General features: G+C 41.9%; 1 protein-coding gene across 1 annotated transcript; it reads right to left on the reverse strand.

The window, feature by feature from the left end:
* Positions 1-4,320: 4,320 nt before the first annotated feature.
* cavin4a (caveolae associated protein 4a) lies at positions 4,321-14,360 on the reverse strand. The gene is made up of 2 exons (XM_014139138.2): positions 13,633-14,360; positions 4,321-7,763 (listed from the first exon to the last, which is right to left on the reverse strand). The coding sequence occupies exons 1-2, from the start codon at positions 14,038-14,040 to the stop codon at positions 7,092-7,094; spliced, it is 1,080 nt and encodes a 359-aa protein (XP_013994613.1). The 5' UTR covers positions 14,041-14,360; the 3' UTR covers positions 4,321-7,091.
* Between the last annotated feature and the right edge of the window lie 3,860 nt (positions 14,361-18,220).

Below are 18,220 nucleotides of genomic sequence, written 5' to 3' on the forward strand. Positions count from 1 at the left end.
TCAAATACTTTATTGTGCTACAGTTCATATAAGCAAATCAGGCAGTTGAAATAAATACATTAGGCCCTAATCTATGGATTTCACATGGCTGGGCAGGGGTGCAGCCATGGGTGGGCCTGGGAGGGCATAGGCTCACCCACTGGGGAGCCAGGCCCAGCCAAACAGGATTATTTTTTACCCACACAAGAGCTTTTTTCCAGACAGAAATACTCCTCAGCACCACCTCAGATGATCCCGCAGGTGAAGAAGCCAGATGTGGAGGTCCTGGGCTGGCGTGGTTACACATGGTCTGGGGATGAGAGGCCGGTTGGACGTACTGCCAAATTCTCTAAAACAACATTGGAGGCGGCTTATGGGAGAGAAATTAGCATTTAAATGATCTGGCAACAGCGCTGGTGGACATTCCTGCAGTTAGCACTCCAATTGCATGCCCCCTCAAAACTTCAGACATCTGTGGTATTGTGTTGTGTGACAAAACCGCACATTTTAGAGTGGCCTTTTATTGTCACCGGCACAAGGTGTACCTGTGTAATGATCATGGTGTTTAGTAAGTCTCTTGATATGATGAGGTGGATGGATTATCTTGGTAAAAGATAAATGCTCACTAACAGGGACGTAAACAAATATGTGGTCAAAATTTGAGAGAAATAATATTTTTGTGCGTATGGAAAATCTCTGGTTTCTTTTATTTCAGCTCATGAAACAAGTGATCAACACTTTTGCGTTTATATTTTTGTTCAGTATGTTTAAAATATTTGTTGTCTTGTGCACTTCTAGTATGATTAGAAGTGGAAATTGTCAGGCTGATAGTGGCACATGCCTGATTGACAGCTTGACAGTGATCCTGTATATGCCCTCAGTGGAGTGTTCACTCATTGTCTGTAGGCATAAACAACCTTTTTACTGGCAAAACATAATCTTCATAGTGCTGCTATCAGAAACTCTATCACGAGGGTATAAAAACCTACACATGAAAACTGCATCTGACACTAGGGTTACTTACAGCCTCAAATACCCCAATGCCAGTGTTACACATCCCATCTTATCCTTATCTTATTCTCTGACACCACAATATTCCAGTTAAGATCCCACTTCTGACACCAATGTTACATATTGCCCCAGATCCCACTTCTGACACCAATGTTACATGTTGTCCCAGATCCCACTTCTGACACCAATGTTACATGTTGTCCCAGATCCCAATTCTGGCACCAGTGATGATGGCATTGCAATAGGTTAGTAAGTGTTATGTCACCGGCTAGTCAAGACCCTTATACAGAGGTCAAAATCCCACTTCTGACACCACTAAAGACTTGCATTTCAAAGTGTAGTACTTAAAAAGAACATTTAAAAAAATATGTAACACATATGGAATCATGTAATAACCCCAACAAAATGTTAAACAAAATATAAATATCTTTGAGATTTTGATATTCTTCAAAGTAGCCACCCTTTGCCTTGATGACAGCTTTGCACACTCTTGGCATTCTCTCAACCAGCTTCATGAAGTAGTCACCTAGAATGCATTTCAATTAACAGGTGTAACTTATTAGAAGTTAATTTGTGGAATTTCTTTCCTTTTTAATGCGTTAGAGACAATCAGTTGTGTTGTGACTAGGTAGGGTTGGTATACAGAAGATAGCCCTATTTGGTAAAAGACCAAGTTCATATTATGTCAAGAACAGCTCAAATAAGCAAAGAGAACAGTCCATCATTACTTTAAGACATGAAGGTCAGTTAATCCGAAACATTTCAAGAACTTTGAAAGTTTCTTCAAGTGCAGTCGCAAAAACCATCAAGCGCTATGATGAAACTGGCTCTAATGAGGACCGCCACAGGAAAGGAAACCCCAGAGTTACCTCTGCTGCAGAGGATAAGTTCATTAGAGTTACCAGCCTCGGAAGTCGGCAATTAACTGCACCGCAGATTGCAGTACAAATAAATGCTTCACAGAGTTCAAGTAACAGACACATCTCAACATCAACTGTTCAGAGGAGACTGCTTGAATCAGGCCTTCATGGTCGAATTGCTACAAAGAAACCAATACTAAAGGACACCAATAATAATAAGAGACTTGTTTGGGCCAAGAAACAAGAGCAATGGACATTAGACCGGTGGAAGTCTGTCTTTTGGTCTGATGAGTCCAAATTTTAGATTTTTGGTTCCAACCGCCGTGTCTTTGTGAGACGCAGAGTAGGTGAACGGATCATCTCCGCGTGTGTGGTTCTCGCCGTGAAGCATGGAGGAGGAAGTGTGATGATGTGGGTGTGCTTTGCTGGTGACACTGTCTGTGATTTATTTTGAATTCAAGGCACAATTAACCAGCATGGCTGCCACAGCATTCTGCAGCGATATGTCATCCCATCTAGTTTGTGCTTAGTGGGACTGTCATTTGTTTTTCAACAGGACAATGACCCAACACACCTCCAGGCTGTGTAAGGGCTATTTGACCAAGAAGGAGAGTGATGGAGTGCTGCATCAGATGACCTGGCCTGACCTCAACCAAATTGAGATGGTTTGGGATGAGTTGGACCGCAGAGTGAAGGAAAAACAGCCAACAAGTGCTCAGCTTATGTGGGAACTCCTTCAAGACTGTTGGAAAAGCATTTCAGGTGAAGCTGGTTGACAGAATGCCAAGAGTGTGCAAAGCTGTCATTGAGGCAAAGGGTGGCTACTTTGAAGAATCTCAAATATAAAACATATTTGGATTTGTTTAACACTTTTTTGGTTACTACATGATTCCATATGTGTTATTTCATAGTTTTGATGTCTTTACTATTATTCTACAATGTAGAAAATAGTCAATATAAAGAAAATCCCATAAATGAGTAGGGATGTCCAAACTGTTGACTGGTAGTGTATATACTTATATACTTTCCCATTTGAGTGAAGAACAGAAACAGGGTATCCTTCATCAGCATTTATTGTATTATTTGGCACACAAAAGTAAAATGCATTCTGTGTTGCAACTGCAGTCTATTGTGGTATTTTGGACTCAGTAATTGCAGAATAACTGCAGTGTACTAGTTATACTGCACTCTAACTGCAGTTACACTGCAAAATTACTGCAATCTTTTTTCGCAATTGGAAAGACCTAATTTAAGCATAAATGCCACATCGCTAGAGATTCTTTTTCCTTCTCAATACTTGAATCATCCAAGAGCATTTATTTTCTGCAGATTGTTTGAGGACTCTAAATGTGGTAGGTTAATGCATAATAAACAATTTGAACTGAATGCAATCACTCTAAGAGTGAACGCTCTCTCCTCTTTCTCATAACTATGTGGTAAATCAAAATTATAGCTTTTTCACAGTGCCTTACCGAAATAGAACAATAACTGTCTGGCAGGCCACCGGATTAGGACTGACTCAAAACAACAAGTGCTTCAATAAATTCAAATTGACGTCGCTTCATTTCACAGCTCTGACCTTTATCATTAAGCTGATGTTCTCAGTTGCTTTGACAACCGTGGAGCTGTGCAGCACAGGTGAGCAAAGGCTTCTATAATCAGTCATGAAAGTGCCGGCGGTGTCACCTTTCAGAGTTTGCGGGAGCTATAAAAAGAGCCAACTGAAATAAGACCGAGCAGCTGACTGAGAGCACAGCACACTGATGACGAATTCAAATCTCTCAACCCTCTTTGCTGTGTGCACCTCAGCAAAGCAGACACTGAGGGAAGATATAGCCCAACCTCGGTCATATCTGTAAGAAACCCTTTTTGAACGGTTTGAAAGCCGTGCCTGGACAAAAACAGGAAGACTGCACAGTCTGTATAAGATACCTTAGGTGACAGAATATATTGGATAATGCAGATTTGAGTTATATTGTCGATAGTCATGGATCAGCCATTAATCCACATTCACTAGAGAGTTTCCCCAGGATATAGGCTGTCCATCTTGTTAGGATCAGCAAGGATTGCATTGAGAATTGTGCCATTCCTGTACCACATGTACACTGTAGCCAGGAGTTTTTGTTAAGGGCAATATATTTACACTGACAAACTGCAACTTTGTCCTCTCACCACACAGAGGACTTGCCTGGTTTGAGTGGTATTTCATTTATAGCTCAATGCAAGGGCAGAAGTGAATCTTCAGGACATTGCTGACTGAGTTGACTGATTGAGCTTTGCTCGAGTCTACATCAAGTTAGTGATTTAATTTGAACTGTAGATGAGATCGACACGCTGTTATGGGTTCTAGCAAGTTATAGCAAGTGCCAAAGTCACTGAGGTACTGAAGTTCACTCTGTCTAGACGTTTGTGAAGATTGAACATTATGAACAACAGCCCACTCTCCTTTCACGAAGACAATGAAGTGATATTGTTTTGATTAATATAGGTGGCATTAGGCCTTTATTAATACAAAAAGAAAACAATCATGAATATATGTGATGCTGCTTGCACGTGTCACATACCACAATGCATATCAATGACAATTATTGTTTTCCATCAATATAGCATACCCATTCGACTTTCATCAACCCTATTTTTATCTAACAATAGCAGGCCACAGGAGAGGTTTTGGAGATCCAGTTGGCAGTTTTAATTCAATTGGTCTAACATTGGGCTACATTATCTAAATTAAGTAAGAGGTTGATTTAAAACACAAACTTACTTCTTATTCTTCATTTGCATAGTTACACATATGAATGAGAATTTCAATACAAAATACGCTAATGTACTTTCATCTAAAGTATATGTATCACTACACAGACAACAAACAAATAAACAAAATATTGGTGCCAACGAATAAAAGGATGTGCCTTATTGCAGGCTACAATCCCAGAATCAATGTAGCTGGTCATTTGCTAAGAACAGCGACAATGCCTGGATGGTGATCTCAAGAAAACATTGGCACTTTTAGGAAATATTTGGCAGGGGGTTTGGCAAAAGATAATAATAAAGTGACTACACATTTTTGTCAATTATGTAGCACACATACTTCAATGACAATATTTTCCTGTGAACTAGTAAGAAACAATTCAACTACCCACCACTACCTATTGTACTTCTCTTTACTCATTGACATCAATACATTGGGCTCAAATCAATCTAATCCACATTACTTAGGCTTAATGCAGTAGTATATTAACATACACTTTTCTTTGTGGTTGAACATGAATTACTGTAGGTCTACAATTTAGACTCAGCCCACAAATATGTGAGCACAGCAGAATGTACATTTCCCTTTGGATAGTTGATGCCATTATTAACATAACAAATGAAAGCAATGTATCTCTAGGTTATCAAAAGAAGGGCATAAACATGCTGTAAACTGTATTCAGAAAGAAATGACTTTGAAATGACTTTGAAATATTAGGTTGCTTTGTAATCTTTATACACGTGTTACCTTTTCTGTCGAAATTCTCACATTATTGCACAGAATTACATCAGTGCTCAAAACCTTCTAGTGCCATCAATGTTACAGGTACACCTAAAGCCATTTACATGACTTAATGCTTTCCTCAAATATATTTTTTTATTTTCTTAACACTAGTGCACTACACAATAATACACACTACGATCTAGTTATCTTCAGACCACTGAAATTAAATTCACAGCACATAGTTCATTTGAAAAATGACATTTAACTCTCAAGCTTTGCATAACCTCCTTGTAATAAAAAAGCATTTTATTCTAGGCTAAATAGTTAGTGTGCTTTTCACCATATGGTTACATTTTGATTCAACATAATCTTCAACTGTTATTACGATGCGTCTGCTTGTTAATGGCAAAATTAAAAGTAACCTACTGTATCTTGTCTGTAACCTTGCCACAGAACCCATTGTAACCAAATGGTCAATCCTTGTTGGATTTTGAAACACACAGAACCCAGTCTGTCATTCATAACTATACAGTAGTTTTGTATCTGTATAGCTTTACTTTTTCAAACCCTTCAGAGTCCAGCTGAGATCTGTGTTGACCAATATCATGATTACGGTTATGCTATGTACAACATTTTACATTCAGGTTTAAGATCAATATCATACACAAACTTCCTCAACATTCAGAATCATCTCCAAGGTACTTCGCAATCTCTCTTTTCTCCTTTCAGTTGAACTCTTTTCCCTTCCAAACACTTTGTGGAAATTCATTTCTAACTTGCGAGCGTTTTTTCTTGACTAGTCAAAGAAATCGGTTAGCAACCAAACATCTGGGAACAATTTGTTTTTGTGTGTACTTAACTTTAACGCCTAAACCAACTGCAAACTCAACATAGCAGTTCATGTACATTAGTTACCAATGTGCCCAATACTTATGTACTGATGCCCCAAACAACCCCTGACCTGAATTCATCCCAATATATCTTTCCATGAAAATGTTACATTTGACACATTTCTCTGTGTTCGTGTGTGAATGTGTCCACGTACATTACAACCCATATCATTAAAAACCATTCCAAAGTTGAAAATAATAACAGCCAATTTCAATGACATGTGACAGTGGGTCACTAACCTACAAACATCTGACACCCCAGAAACACAATCTTTATAGATTATCAGGTCAGTTACACAACTCTTTCCACTCCTCTGTAGAGCGGTCAGTATACACAGTACCAGTCAAAAGTGTGGACACACCTACTCATTCCAGGGTTTTTCTTTATCTTTACTATTTTCTACATTGTAGAATAATAGTGAAGACATCAAAACTATGGAATAACACGTATGGATTCATGTAGTGACCCAAAAAAGTGTTAAACAAATAAAAATATATTATATATTTGAGATTCTTCAAAGTAGCCACCCTTTTCCTTGATGACAGCTTTGCACACTCTCTCAACCACTTTCACATGATTCCATACGTGTCATTTCATCGTTTTGATGTCTTCACTATTATTCTACAATGTAGAACATTTTTAAAATAAAGAAAAACCCTTGAATGAATAGGTGTGTCCAAACTTTTGGCTGGTACTGTATATCCAACAGAAGTATCTCTTTGATTTTTAAACGGATTGATAATGTAAATTGTCTGTCGTCGATGTTGATTTGTCACAGACCATCTCTCTTGCAAGACACCGCAAGCTCTCTTCCTACCCGGCTTCACTTCCTATTTTGGTGACTTCTCGTTGTGTTGCGGCAACATGCTGGAGATCTACTTCCTGTCGTATTCGTCCTCCTTGCCTTCTTCCACTGCCTCCACAGTGAATTTCCCTACCTCCCCTATCCGGATGGCGGCCGGCTCCTCCACGGGACCCTCCCTCTTGGTTTCCCTTTCCGTTACAACCTCTGTGTAGGTTACTACCGGGGTTTTACTGACTTCCGGGCTTTTTCTTCCCTTGACTGGGGTCACCGCCTCATCGACCTCCCCGTCAGCCTCAGCTCCCTCCTGGCCCTCGGCCACGGTCCTCTCCTTCTTCAGCTTGATGCGGAAGGACTCCTTGGTGGGGGCCTTCTTGGCGATGTTCTCCTTCAGCCTCTCGCCAGAGTGTTTGATGCGCTCGCTGGCCTGGTGCATCTTCTCCCGTCTTTCGGGGGGCACCATTTTCTCGCCCATGTTGTGGAACTTGGTGCCCAAGTTGTCCTTGGTCTTGGTCATGGTCTCCTTGGAGAAGGCCTGCTTGATGCTTTCAATGCCCTTCATGCCTGACGCCTTCAAGCGGGCGGTTCTGGAGCCTCCTTCAGTCTCGTCCACTGTCATGTATTCCTCGTCTGAGGAGATGTCCTCGGGGACATCGTAGGTGTCTGGCTCGATCACCAGTCCCTCCATACCAACAGCTCCTTTTGGGGTCTTTGTCACAGCCACCGAAGGGATCTCATGTTCCCCCTAAAGAAAGGCAAATTAACTCTTTTAATGTACAATAATATGGGTTGGCTTCTTAAGTTATATAGCCAATGGTTGAGTGCACACCTGGGTTCAAATAGTATTAGTCTTTTTTTTTTTTTTACTTGATTACGTTTTTCTGGTGCAATGGAATAGTCCCAAAAATGCCAACCATGTGGCCTGAAACCAGGTCTGCTTGACTTTTCACTTTTTGGGCAATTATGGAGAACTTCTACAAGCTTTCTCTTCTCTCCCTATCAGACGTTTGGTTTTGTAACGGTTGCTACGTCTTTGAGTTTGCCCTTTGAGGTTGCAACAGTATATGTCCCGCTGGGCTATATATTACATGCCAGTAACCACTCAATACCGTGGCCAATTTTTCTACAGGGATCACAGAGGTTGGTGGAAAGATCAGTTTCTCAATGGTAGCCTAAACCACACTGTGTCATTGCAGTCCGCAAGATATGGACATATATGAGTGGGTGTTCTCAGCAAATAACTCAAGACAACTTAGCCCACAACATGAGAAACATATGAGAAACATGATCAATTATAAACCCAAGAATAGCATCGAAAGATGTGCCATTAACGAGTACTTCCAACAACCCTTTTAGTGTTAAAACTTACATTACTAGCACTATGTGATACAAGGCCTAATTGCTGAATCTCCCTGTCTATTATGCATTCCTAAAAAGTGGTAGTGACCCCCCTTCTGATGACTGGGAAACCTGCTGGGTTCTGCAGGTGACTTTGAATCTGAGACCCAATTAATTCTAATAAAGATTCAGCCACCTCCAACAATCACTCACATTAATCAAGAGGGTGAGTCGTCTGAACATGCCCAGACTCTGTGAATGACACAACAATTACACCACCAGGGAATGTGGGCCAGCATATTTTTTTCATTTTCATACGGGATGTTGCCCGACAATAATAATAGATTATTGGCTGACCGACATGGCAACCACCCATAAGATGACAGTCATTGGTCACAACCACATTGGGCTTGTGCTTCCGTCAACGGATGGTGTGCGTTCGATGCTACTTTATTCATGTTGAAATCTGACCTGATTGGTGCCTCTGTTGTCATGGTTACATAACAGCACATGGACGGATCAGGCTCACGGTACAGAGTAGGAGACTGCGCAATATGTTCTAAATTCTCTCTGTCAGTCCTACAGTAGCTGGTCATTCAGTGTCTGTATAAGATTGATGATGTCCATGTGATTGGCTTATCAGCCCTATAATGTATAACCCCAAAACAAGGGATAACGACAGCTTGACTTCTACAACAAAGACCTTGCTGCTATACAGAATACACATTACCTTGACAAATATGTTGTTACCTTGTGTTTGTTCATTCTAGCTTGGAATGAAAGTTTGGCTGTACATGCCCAATATCTATCCTCAAACAATGCCACCCCCAGAAAATCTACAGCCATTTATCTGTGTCCTATTACTGGCCCATACTGAGCTGTTGTGTCACATTTGTCAGGCTTGCCGTGCTTTGCCACTGGCAATGACTGTCTCTATAACAAACAGTGCTTGCTTCCTAGCTAAAGTTAAATGGCCATTGCAGCCATTGCTGCGTCAGAGGCAAAAGTACTATATTAGGAGATCTCTGCCCTGCTAGCCAGGCCCTCAGAATAACCGACAGCAAATCAGTCATCTGGAAATACTACACTCAGACTGTCCTATTCAGGCAAGAGGGAAATGAAGCCCCTCCTAGGGATCATCATAGAGGAAAGATGAGATTCACTAAACACTTATTGTAAAGTGTAGTATAACTATCATCTTCAGAAGCCATGTTTTAAAGTTGACTACAGAGACTGACAGGCATTTGTACTAATGGCCATTCACAATTCCCCTCAAATATTTCCATGAAAAGCTAGCCCCTAGGCCTTTAAAGATCAGTCATATATAATGATTTGCCATTACCCATAAGAGTATAAGCACTGTTTGATGAAAATGTTTATTTGGCCTTACTGATATTAGCCTATACAAACGCATTGCATAACAAACGCATTGCATAACAGATTCACTACATGGAACAACACATAGTCCCCCCAAAAAGTGTCTGTCCTCTTTCTTATATCTGAGATATAATAAAGATCAGGAAACATTTTTTTTAAACTTGTATTTAACCACTTATTTTTGGCACTAAACAGTCTCCATATACAGTACCAGTCAAAAGTTTGTATACACCTTCTCATTCAAGGATGTTTAATTATTATTTTTTACTATATTCTACATTGTATAATAATAGTGAAGACGTCAAAACTATGAAATAACACATATGGAATCATGAGTGTGCAAAGCTGTCATCAAGGCAAAGGGTGGCTACTTTGAAGAATCTTAAATATAAAATATATTTTGATTTGTTTAACACTTTTTTGGTTACTACATGATTCCATATGTGTATTTCATCGTTTTGATGTCTTCACTATTATTCTACAATGTAGAAAATAGTAAAAGTAAAGAAAAACCCTTGAATAAGTAGGTGTGTTTTGACTGGTACTGTATACTTCCATTCATTTTTTCAACTGGTACGGGGGACCCTCAAAATTAGTCTTGTGAAGCCTGTGGGCATCCTAGAGCAAAACAACCGACATGTACACTAAGTTTGGGATCACTTAGAATTGTCCTTGTTTTTGAAAGAAAATTTTTAAAAATGCCCATTAAAATAACATCAACTTGATCAGAAATACAGTGTAGACATTGTTAATGTTGTAAATGACTATTGTAGCTGGAAACAGATCATTTTTTATGGAATATCTACATAGGCGTACAGAGGCCCATTATCAGAAACCATCACTCCTGTGTTCCAACGGCGCGTTGTGTTAGCTAATCCAAGTTTATCATTTAAAAGGCTAATTGATCATTAGAAAACCCTTTGGCAATTATATTAGCACAGCTGGAAACTGTTGTCCTGATTAAAGAAGCAATAAAACTGTCCTTCTTTAGTCTAGTTGAGTATCTGGAGCATCAGCAAAATGGCCAGAAACAAATAACTTTCTTCTGAAACTCGTCAGTCTATTCTTGTTCTGAGAAATGAAGGCTATTCCATGTGAGAAATTGCCAATAAACTGAAGATCTCGTACAACGCTGTGTACTACTCCCTTCGCAGAACAGCGCAAACTGTCTCTAACCAGAATAGAAAGAGGAGTGGGAGGCCCCGGTGCACAACTGAGCAAGAGGACAAGTACATTAGACAGCAGGAGCGGTAGAGATACTCTCAATGATCGGCTATGAAAAGCCAACTGACATTTACTCTTGAGGTGCTGACTTGTTGCACCCTCGACAACTACTGTGATTATTATTATTTGACCATGCTGGCCATTTATGAACATTTGAACATCTTGGCCATGTTCTGTTATAATCTCCACCCGGCACAGCCAGAAGATGACTGGCCACCCCTCATAGCCTGGTTCCTCTCTAGGTTTCTTCCTAGGTTTTGGCCTTTCTAGTGAGTTTTTCCTAGCCACCGTGCTTTTACACCTGCATTACTTGCTGTTTGGGATTTTAGGCTGGGTTTCTGTACAGCACTTTGAGATATCAGCTGATGTAAGTGCTATATAAATACATTTGATTAGATTTGATTTGATTTGATTAGACTGTCTAGTTTGAGAAGTCCTCAACTGGCAGCTTCTTTAAATAGTACCCGCAAAACACCAGTCTCAACATCAACAGTGAAGAGGCGACTCCGGGATGCTGGCCTTCTAGGCAGAGTTCGTCTGTCCAGTGTCTGTGTTCTTTTGCTCATCTTAATCTTTTCTTTTTTTTGGCCAGTCTGAGATATGGCTTTTTCTTTGCAACTCTGCCTAGAAGGCCAGCATCCCGGAGTCGCCTATTCACTGTTGACGTTGAGACTGGTGTTTTGTGGGATGTCTCTTGGTCTGACAAACACAGCTCTAGCTCAGTCACCTTTCAACGCAGATGTGGAAGTGCGACATCGGTGGATGCAGTGGATTGAGATGCATCCAATGCTTAAACTAACAGATTTTGGGGGGATTTTTTATTGTTATGCTAATTAGATTTACGCATGGGTGCAGACATCAACTTCAGGGGGATTTAAAGCAATGGTGTTTCAAATGCCATGACTTATCTGAGAGCTAAAGGCCCCAGTAAAAATGGCGGCTTTCCAACATTGATCGCTACAGAGGAAATCACTACCGTCTTCATTCTTTGACAATAAATACATGTGACACCCACTGACTGCTGATATCAGTTTCTCGTTAGTCTAGTAAGAGGTTGCCCCAGAGCGGGGTCACGTGATTGGCAGACCCTCGTTCTTCAGATTGGCCCTAACAGTCTGCTGCCACATAAGAAGGCAGTTTATCGTGTCCCCATTGGCAGCGGGGAGCATACCATTCTCCCAGAATAGGACTCTCTGTCACGGCCACACAGCAGCTGCTTCTTTCAGTGGAAAGCACACAGAGCTTTCATTGCCCCCGGAAGTCCCTTTAACGGGAGCTATATGTCCTATTAATACAGAAGGCTTGAAGTCTCTTTTAGGCTGCCTAGTATCTATTTTCATCAAAGATATATACTATAACTTCACTCATGCCAATGTCTTAGAGTGGGGCATGTTTTTTTCCTGACTGTCCCTATGCTCTTAACTGCTAGGCTACCTGGCAGTAGTACTTGAAGGCCCTTAAATGGTACCCATTTCTCAATGCATCTAACTCGTACTTAACAGAGTCAGCGCTTTAATTTGTTACTGTCTTGAAATTGCTCTAATATCTACCAATGAAGATGTGAACCCTCTCTAATTTGCTTAAACTGTATCTAATATCCAGCGACTTAAAACTGACCTAGTACAGTATATCTTCACTGACTCGCACCACTGGCCAATAAATAGACTTGCTCAGATGATAGTTCGCTGATGTATCATTAATACTTTATACACACATAGTATCAATTGTTTATAGAGCATATTAGACCACTGAGCATAGTTTTGTTGCAACTTCTGGTACACCCATGGTGTACAATACTCACCTGCTCTGCATGAGTGCATTTGCATATTCGCCAGGTCAGAACCTGCCCGAACTTGTTGTATGCATTAGCATATCTCCCCCCGGCGCACCTTTGCCTGTTGTTTCATTACTAAACGTAAGTTTGTACATGTGTGCGTTCATACAACAGTAAGCACCGTATCATATTTTCTTAATTGCATATTGTGTCATGTTGTTTGCTATTTTAGCACACAGAGTTAAATTATTTTCTATTACTCATTGAAGCCTAATGCCCTGTAATTGGTATCTGTATAGAGAACGTGTACAGTGTTTATTCCTTTAGTGTAACCTCGGCCACGCAAGGTCTTATTACCACAAGGTATTATTTCTATAGGCTTTATGGTATCCTCTTTCGTTCATGTGCTCAGGTACATTTTTCCATTAGTTCTGTAACTTGTATGCTAATCACAATGGAGAATTGCTAGCTGTTGCTCATCATCATGGCCCTTTGGCCTGTGTATCATTGGCCTCTTTATTTGTAGCTCTGCCCTACATCCTTGTGGAGCTTTTCAGTTACGGTTTCCTTATGTAACCTAATGGTGCATTCTACAGCTGATTGTGAATGTTATCAGTTATTATTATTGCAGCTTATTATATTACTTCATGGTAATATTGTAGCACTGCATCCTGGTATTGTTTACATTGCATACTAATTACTCTTTTTATTCTGTTATTTCAGAAAACCACAAATCGTTATTGGACCTGGAGTTGCTGACATCTTTTGTCACCAAATATTGGGGCTAGCTTTTTTTGACTAGCAACATTTAGTGAACGCACACTCCACACTCCTTTTCACAGTGCATTTTTTTGACTACCCAGTTCACTACCAAGTGCAACCCAATGGTGAACACGGTTACCTGATAAATGATGACTCGGAACTTGTTACGGGTCAGCAGCTCTTCCTGTGTGGTCTCCACCTTCTTGACGCGCAAGTTCTGCTTCTCCACGCGCGTGCGCACCTCCTTGACATTGGAGCTGACCTTACGCGTCTTCTGGAGGAGCTTCTCCACGGTGCCACTGGTGGTGGTGTGGTCTTTGGCCAGCTTCAGGACATCACCCTGGATGGTCTTGATGTTGGTCTCCAGGTCCAGCTGTTGCTCCTCCATGCGCTGCTGGCCAGCCTGGACGTTGTCGATGATGCCTGCCACACGCTCCAGCAGCGACAGGATGGTCAGGGCACTGATGGGATTGCCCGCATCGTCCTCCACCCCCAGCACCTCCAGCTTGTCCTGCACGCCCGCCATGCGGTACTTCGACTGATCCATGGAAGCGTTCCTGGAAAGGCGAAAGGGAAACTTGGATGTTGGGTGAAGAAGCCGAGTGAACAACGCTGAAGTGCTGAAACTTTGATGCAAGTGCAGAGAACTTGAGGATATCTGGTTAGACTTGAGGTTTTTTGGATAGCTCCAAGACCATTGAGGTACCACCGACTACGAGACAAGAGAGGTGACTCCCTACCACAGTGACCCAACTCAGGTCTGGTGAAAAAGAGGAAGCAGACTTCTCCTACCCTTTTAGAATAGGCTGCAGGATCAAGAGGGGACCTGCAAAACAAGCGCTCAGAGGGCAGGAGATAGACTGAAAGGGGTGTGGCGTAGCCAGCTCGCACCACATAGATATAAATACTATTTTGGTAAGGTGACACTGACATTTTGGGAAGATGCAAAGCAGGGGGATGGATGGAAATCCCCTCTAGCCCACTCTGTTACTCCCCGATTAATTTATAATTTTCCATTCAACAAATGGTTGAATGGATCTATCTAGGCATCGCTTGACGATGCAGCTGTATGTCAAATTATGACTCATTTGTAGTGACAGATGGAAAGACAACGCTTTGGTCATCTGCCTTGAGTACCCATCCCAGGAATGTTGAGAGGAGTAAACATAGTAGAGCTGCCCTTTTTGAGTTCCCCAGGGCAACAAAGTCCACACATTGAGTGGCAATGAGATCAGGAGCCATTTATGTTGTCTACCAGCAACATTGTATTGTAGTGAGTGTCAAAGTGGCGCCATATCGGAATTATGAGCATTGAGCAGCTGTTGAAGTGAAGTACTTGTCTGTTACTTACTGTTCCCCTATTGATTTGTTAATGTGCTGAAATCCAAATTGTGTGCTGTTGCAAATCCCTTATTTAATCTATATTATTTGTTTTCAATATTACAATGAACACAAATCACAATGAACAACCTTATCCTATACTTGGCAAATGACTTAGCAAATGGGAAATCTTGGTGAATGGGGAATCTTTTAAGCATACAATACCACCAAATGAGAGTTTCTGTGTATGACAACATTTCCTCTACTGTCTGGTGCACTGTTCTATCATTTCATCTAAATTCCTGTGGCAGCAAAGCCCTGACAATAATAAACAGTAGCACTTTTGTCCTGCCTCTGCACCACCTGATCTCCGTACTATCCCAACTCTTCCTATGCTTCATTATATGTAGTCCCCATTTCCATGGAGGTCCAGCATCCATTGATTTCTTCTCAGAACAGTAAGAAGTCCGATAGTCACGGCCTTGCTACCTCCCGAAACCAGTGGGCTGAGACTGCCTTGAGGATCAACCTCCCTCTCCACCTCCCTTTCCCAATCAGGGTCTGGTCCCATTTACTCTCATCCCTTGGGGAGTGTGCCGGGGGGGGGCTGCTGAATCGCCTCAACTGATGCCAGCAGCTGCTTCTGCTCTCGAAAACCCCCACCCCCACCACAGCTTCTCCACTGTCTATAATTACACAGCAGCATAGTGGCTGAGCCAGTGAGCCTACCACCACCCTCAATCTCCCCTTCCATATTAGAGTACCCCTCCACCACCCTTCTGAAATGTATGCCCACGCATTGGTTTATTTTCACGAGGAGAAGCTCTGACCTCTGCTCCCATTCTGGGCTTCGGCAGACGAGCAGTTTTTAATTTGATTTGAGTGCCAATTAATGATCCAATCCCCCTCCCACTGTGGTCGGAACTACAAATTAATGGTGAGGGGGTTTCTGATGACATCGCTGGAGGCCATGTTCATCCTTGCACACAAAACATCACCTCAGGGTTGTGTTCAGCACCCGGGTCATGTTCAGTATGCACGAAATGGAAGAAAACCGTCCCAAACGGAGAGAAACTGGGATGTACAACCTGAACTTTCATTTTACATTGCAAAACTAAAAGATGACACCCAGAGTTATTTTGTGTCTTTGTGGGGGTGGCACACTGATTTGTAGCCTGTGTCTGTATTGACCAGAATAACAGGAAATCAACCTAAGTCTATTGTGTGTGTGTGCAAACAGGGAAGCAGAGTCTCTGGTGGGCAGTCACATGGGTAGAGAGAAGGTCATCTCATTCATCTCTGTCACTGCTACCATTCTACCATACACATGCACAAACACACACAAACAAACACGCATACACAAACAAACACCCATGCACAAACTCCAAATGCATGCATTCACACCAATTGCACAGCACATTTGCTTAACACATTAAACACATTTGCTCTCAATCTCACTCATATGCTCACTTGCATACACAGATACTCATTAACCCCAGTGACATAGTAAAAAACCTAAACGCATCGTGGCCCCTTTTATATGGCATCAAATCAGCCTCTAAAGTCCACTGCGCCCGAAGATGGCGCTGTCGAGCAAGATCCTTGAGAAAGCAAGCACTGAGACGACAGCGCATAGGATGGGTCTCACGAGTGCCCAGGCAGGGGGGGCCAGTGCCCCTGTGACAACAATTTTGGACCCCCTTGTGGCCACCCTAAATGTGGAGTATGAAATAATATTTACATAACTAATTTTTGCTATCGTTCTTTTTTTACATCCGTTATTAGACAGTGGCAACGCGGAACACTAATTATTATGAACATGGTCTTTTGCCTGCTAATGCCTGCAATGCAGTGAAGAAAACGATATGACAACAATAATGTCTAATGTAACTGGCCCCTCTAACAGTACAACTGGCCCCAGCTTGGCCCCCCCAGTTGAAAAGGTCTAGAACCGCCACTGGGGAGGTGGGGGTGCAAATTAAACCTGAGTTGCAAGTGTGACTTTGAGAAAACAGAACATCATTGTCGCATGCAAAATATTAATTTGAGAGCAGAGATTTTTGTTTTGTTTTGCAGAGATAGTTTTTATTTTATTTTTGTTCACCTTTATATAAATAGGCTATGGTGGCAAATTAATTACAATGTAGCAATTAAACACTGGAATGGTAGATGTGCAGAAGATGAATGTGCAAGTTGAGATACTGTTGTGCAAAGGAGCAAGATAAATAAATAAATACAGTATGGGGATGAGGTAGATTGGATGGGCTATTTACAGATGAGCTATGTACAGGTGCAGCGATCTGTGAGCTGCTCTGACAGCTGGTGCTTAAAGCTAGTGAGGGAGATATGAGTCTCCAGCTTCAGTGATATTTGCAGTTTGTTCCAGTCATTGGCAGCAGAGAACTGGAAGGAGAGGCGGCTAAAGGAAGAATTGGCTTTGGGGGTGACCAGTGAGATATACCTGCTGGAGCGTGTGCTACGGGTGGGTGCTGCTATGGTGACCAGTGAGCTGAGATAAGGCAGGGCTTCACCTAGCAGAGACTTGTAGATGACCTGGAGCCAGTGGGTTTGGCGACGAGTATGAAGCGAGGGCCAGCCAACAAGAGCATACAGGTCGCAGTGGTGGGTAGTATATGGGGCTTTGGCGACAAAACGGATGGCACTGTGATAGACTTCATCCAATTTGTTGAGTAGAGTGTTGGAGGCTATTTTGTAAATGACATCGCCGAAGTCGAGGATCGGTAGGATGGTCAGTTTTACGAGGGTATGTTTGGCAGCATGAGTGAAGGATGCTTTGTTGCAAAATAGGAAGCCGATTCCAGATTTAATTTTGGATAAATGTGAGTCTGGAAGTAGAGTTTACAGTCTAACCAGACACCTAGGTATTTGTAGTTGTCCACATATTCTAAGTCAGAACCGTCCAGAGTAGTGATGCTGGACGGGCAGGCAGGTGCGGGCAGCGATCGGTTGAAGAGCATGCATTTAGTTTTACTTGCATTTAAGAGCAGTTGGAGGCCACGGAAGGAGAGTTGTATGGCATTGAAGCTCATCTGGTGGTTAGTTAACACAGTGTCCAACGAATGGCCAGAGGTATAAAGAATGGTGTCGTCTGCATAGAGGTGGATCAAAGAATCACCAGCAGCGAGAGCGACATCATTGATGTTTACAGAGAAGAGAGTCGGCCCGAGAATTGAACTCTGTGGCACCCCCATAGAGACTGCCAGAGGTCCGGACAACAGGCCCTCCGATTTGACATACTGAACTCTATCAGAGAAGTAGTTGGTGAACCAAGCAAGGCAATCATTTGAGAAACCAAGACTGTTGAGTCTGCCAATAAGAATGTTGTGATTGACAGAGTCGAAAGCCTTAGCCAGGTCGATGAATACGGCTGCACAGTAATGTCTCTT

Source organism: Salmo salar, chromosome ssa14, assembly GCF_905237065.1.
Source record: "Salmo salar chromosome ssa14, Ssal_v3.1, whole genome shotgun sequence".
NCBI lineage: Eukaryota > Metazoa > Chordata > Actinopteri > Salmoniformes > Salmonidae > Salmo > Salmo salar.

Bases quoted from the DNA above. Each gene is read 5' to 3' on its own strand.
- cavin4a (XM_014139138.2), bottom strand. From the start codon at position 14,040: ATGGATCAGTCGAAGTACCGCATGGCGGGCGTGCAGGACAAGCTGGAG. The intron at 7,764-13,632 runs GTAACCGTGTTC...GCCTTTCTTTAG, and splicing joins TCCGAGTCATCATTTATCAG to GGGGAACATGAGATCCCTTC.